This window comes from Lactuca saligna, chromosome 4 (assembly GCF_052625555.1).
Source record: "Lactuca saligna cultivar CGN05327 chromosome 4, ASM5262555v1, whole genome shotgun sequence".
Lineage (NCBI taxonomy): Eukaryota > Viridiplantae > Streptophyta > Magnoliopsida > Asterales > Asteraceae > Lactuca > Lactuca saligna.
In genome coordinates this window covers 136918787-136923204 of record NC_136420.1, presented here as the reverse complement: position 1 = coordinate 136923204, position 4418 = coordinate 136918787, and the positions used below count along the sequence as shown (strand labels likewise).

At 40.2% G+C, this 4418-nt stretch overlaps 1 protein-coding gene across 1 annotated transcript; it reads right to left on the bottom strand.

Annotated features, from left to right (window-relative positions):
• Nucleotides 1–332: 332 nt before the first annotated feature.
• VPS46.2 (SNF7 family protein) lies at nucleotides 333–1319 on the bottom strand. The gene has a single exon (XM_078991378.1). It carries the CDS (start codon nucleotides 1117–1119, stop codon nucleotides 508–510), a length of 612 nt encoding a protein of 203 aa, XP_078847504.1. The 5' UTR covers nucleotides 1120–1319; the 3' UTR covers nucleotides 333–507.
• Between the last annotated feature and the right edge of the window lie 3099 nt (nucleotides 1320–4418).

Below are 4418 nucleotides of genomic sequence, written 5' to 3'. Positions count from 1 at the left end.
ATGATTATAAGCATCATCTTTTGACAGATCCACAGGCACCAGATATATACCGATTGAAAAGGGTTTTGCCCAAAGGTAACAAAAAGAATTTCAAAGGGTGGACACCATAAAGAATTTGTCATTCCCAAAAGAAAAAAGGCACCATTTGATGCAACAACAAAACTATAATGTAAATGGCACTCAAGTGACCAAAAGATACAAAGTAACATCTAAAAGCAGATTATAATAACTGTTCTAATACCAAATCACAATTAGTGAATGAGATAATCCACATAGATTCAATCTTCGACTTTAGATGGCATTGAGAAGGATTAATTTCAAGCAGCAGAAAGTAGGAGAAAACACAAGATATAATCCAGACAAATTTACAGATTCAATCCGAAATTGTAGATAGTGTGCATAGAAAGTAGGAGAAAACACAAGATATAATCCAGTCAAATTTACAGATTCAATCCGAAATTGCAGTGTGTCGTAGACAAAAGTTACTACAAACCATGAAACTTTCACTTACCCGCGGGCTTTAAGATCTGCAAGGCGCCTGGAAAGGTCATCCTCCTCAACCTTCTCAGTGTTCTTGGTTGGCACTGCGTGAGCAGCAGGTTGTGGCAAGCCCACAGACACCTCCAGACCATAATCATCCGCAACTTGCTGCATCAAGCTGTTGACCTCTCCTTCTGGAGTCGAAAGAGAAGTGCTTCCAGCCATGGAGCTCTCCATGAACTCCGCCTGTACTTCCATATTCACAAACTGGCGTTCAAACTGGTCCATGGTCTCAGACATCTTCTGTAAGTTACCCGTGGCTAGGGTTGACTCGAGAGACTTTACGATCGATCCCATAGACTTGCTGATCGTTGTCATCTTGGCCTGCGTATCGAGCCTTGCGACGACTGCATCAAGACGTGAGGATAAACGAAGGTAATTCATCTGTTCGCTACGCTTACGGATCGCGTTTTCGGCGTAGATCCGTGCTCCGTCCATGTTACCTTTCTCGATCGCTTTCTTGACTTTAAGTTTCTCGGATTTCTCGTCTTTCTCGCACTTTCTTGCTTGACGTTGGAGGCTCTTGGCGGTGAACTTAAGCTCCATGATCTGGTTCATTAATTTCTCAGCTTGCCCCATGATTTTTCGTTGATCTTTTGAGAATCAGAAGAAGTTGATAAAGAAGTGGTTAACTCGATCGTTGGATTGAATCTGATGCTTGATTGTAAAGCCCTCTTTTGAGCTAGGGTTTGAATGTGTAGGAATTTTCTTCGGTCTTCAATAGGGGGTTTTGCTATTTGTTGGAGACGGGATCGCGTAACGTAAACGAATGACCGTTGGTTTGGTGGGTCCCGATATCACACGCTTTGATCCGTGTGTGAAATCATAATACGATGTCGACAATGAATAAGTTTTAGGGATAACGATTAAACTAATTTTTATAAACGAGTTAATTAAAAAGAATACCTTTTTTTGCAGAATATGAAAAATCAATTGTATGGGAATGTCTCGTTCCAACCCGTTATGAGAGTTTCAAAGTTGGTGGATGGGAGATTAACATGAAGGCATTTAGGAATATGAAATCTTATATTTCGGATTGAGATTGTGCATTTTATACTCATAGTGCAATATAAAATATTAGGTTGATATTCATAAAAACCATGAAAATCACTGTTAAGAATATATATATATATATATATATATATATATATATATATATATATATATATATATATATATATATATATATATATATTGATAATTTTAAGGAAAAATGACGTAACGGTCCTATTATGTATTTTAATTTCATTTATTCAATCTCTAAAAATATTTTCGAGCTAGTTAGGGGAACAATGTGGTTTTTGTCGGGTTGGTTTCTCTCTCTCCCCTCCCCCCCCCCCCCCCCCCCCCCCCCAACACACACACACGCACATACAAACCGAATCAAGCACATAAATTCAAGAACTCATCCTATTCTCTCTTATATCTTCTTTTCTCTTTTTAGAACCAAGAACACTAGATCTCGTGATCTGGAAATCGATCCCAGAAACAGATTTGTTCTTTCTCTCTGAATGAAGACCACAATAATGAAAGGTTTTTTCTTGAGTTTAGAAACACACACACACATTTGTGAAAATCGTTTTTTTCTTTCTTTCTTAGATCAATATTTGTAGAATTTGATTTTTCTTGTTCTTTCTTCCAAAAAGAAACCAGGTACACGATGAACCCAGAAATCAATGAACCAAGAACATAAAATTTATTTGAATTCCAGAAATGTCTCATCTCAAAAGTCCAAAAACAACTCCCTGAAACACGAATTTTGTAACATCCTGTTTTAAGTCTATTCATATTCAGGACCCTAACCTGAATATATGTTAGCAGGAGGCTTCAGATCTTGGGGAATAAATATTTAGACCCCTTTGAGTGTAGGTAATGTAGCTTAGATGATCTGAGAGTTTGGTTCGTGTTTTTGGAAACCAAGGGTATATCGATAAAGTGTCGGTTCGGGCCTTTTATGGAATTAGATTTCTGTTCAGAAAGTTTTATGGAAAGGGGGAGTTGATGGAAAGGTAGAGCTCTTCGAGACCTTTCCGCGGATGTAAAGAACGTCGAAAACAGAGTTGAAACGAACGAGTTATGACCGTTTGAAGTTAGAGTGGGTCGGGTGAGTGATCGTTGACTTGTTGACCAAGCTCGTTAAAGGCTCACGATGTGAGCATGAAGAGCTCACGACGTGAGAAGCACCTTGTAACAACGTAATTTTTCAAAACAATTTTCATTTCTTAAAAACATATTTTCATCCAAATCAAACCATAAAATCCAATGTATCATAATCATAATACAAAAAATGTCAAATCCCAAGATCAAATAAATCCAAATCTGCCTGCGTGTGTGTGTACGAGTCATGCCGGCGCCTTCCCATGGTTATCGCTAGTACCTGAAACACATAACACAACAACTGTAAGCATAAATGCTTAGTGAGTTCCCCAATATACCACTTGCACACATACGCCCTTCCGGGCCATGACCTTTCGGTCCATGTGTCTCAAGGGACTTCCGTCCCGACCCGGTAAACCTTCCAGTCCCACCCGTGTCGACCTTCCGGTCCATAACTCCCTGACCTTTCGGTCTATATCATAATGCCTTCCGGCCCATAACATAATGCCTTCCGACCCAAATCAAGCATATCATACATATCGCATACAAACAGGCAACTCATAACATACAATGCATATATCTTATAGCATACCAAACCTTCTGGTCACACATAGGTACCCTTCTAGGTACAGTATAGTGAGAAGACTCACCTCGTATGATGTCTAAGTCTCTCGTGCTCGATATTTCTGAATCTCGTAACCTCAACCTAGCCTCGCCTAATCACATCAAATAATCATTCTAAATCATTAACGGATCTCAAGGCTATACTATATTCCTTCTAAAATTCCTCAGAAGGGTGAAAGACCATTTTACCGCTCCCTAACCCAAAAGTCCACATGTTGACTTAAACCCTAAAAGTCAACAAAATTCAATAGCAAGCAGTACGCGGGGTGTACCAGCTCCTGTACGTGGGGCGTACTCTTGCCTTCCAGAAACGGGGTAAGCAACCCCTTACGCTGCGTGTACTGGGATTACGCCCAGCGTAATGCCCAGTTTCTTTGTCCAGCATATTCAAGTCTTAAACGGTTAAGACTTGCATCCAAACTTCAGATCTGACCCCTCTAATATGTCTTAAACCATAAAGTTGAAACCTTTATGCCTTTGCATGGCTGTAAAGATCACTTTGAGCTCAAAACACATTTCCTCTTTCCATAATGAGACTATAACTCATGCATACCACAAGATCCACGTCCAAGACTCGATTTTTATGACTCCTCAACACATTTTACACTAGAAAAGGTCAGATCTAAGCTTATGGAGACTCTTTGCACATAAAGTCTCCAACTTTGAACCAAAACGCTAACAAATGGTCCAACAAGCAAAACTGATGAAGAACGAGGAAAGCTTTGAGCTTTTTACCTCAGAAAGGATCTCCAACCACTGTAGAACTCGGATCTATACTCGTTCTTCAACTTCTAGCTCCAACAATGGGTCCCTATTCTCCTTCTTCACCTTGAAAAGACAACTTCAAGCTCAAGAACTCACACACAAGCTAAAGCACGAATCTCAGCTCTCTAAGGGTTCTCTCAAGGGTGTATGGTGGCTAGGGCAAGGGACTACATGTTCCTTTTATAGTGCAAGGCCACAATTTAGGGTTTTACATCTAGGCCGGTTACGCCCGACATAACCTTGGGTACGCCCAGCGTACCCGGATGAACACGCGTATGAATTAAGCGCATGAGTACGCGCGGCGTACGCCCAACGTACTCACCAAATCATCTTTTCAACTTCAAGGGACTAAAATTCCAACTCTCCAGAATAGAAGGGCCATAAAGCTAACC

What these genes read in the sequence shown, in the direction of transcription:
- VPS46.2 (XM_078991378.1), bottom strand. Translation starts at nt 1,119, where the DNA reads ATGGGGCAAGCTGAGAAATTAATGAACCAGATCATGGAGCTTAAGTTC.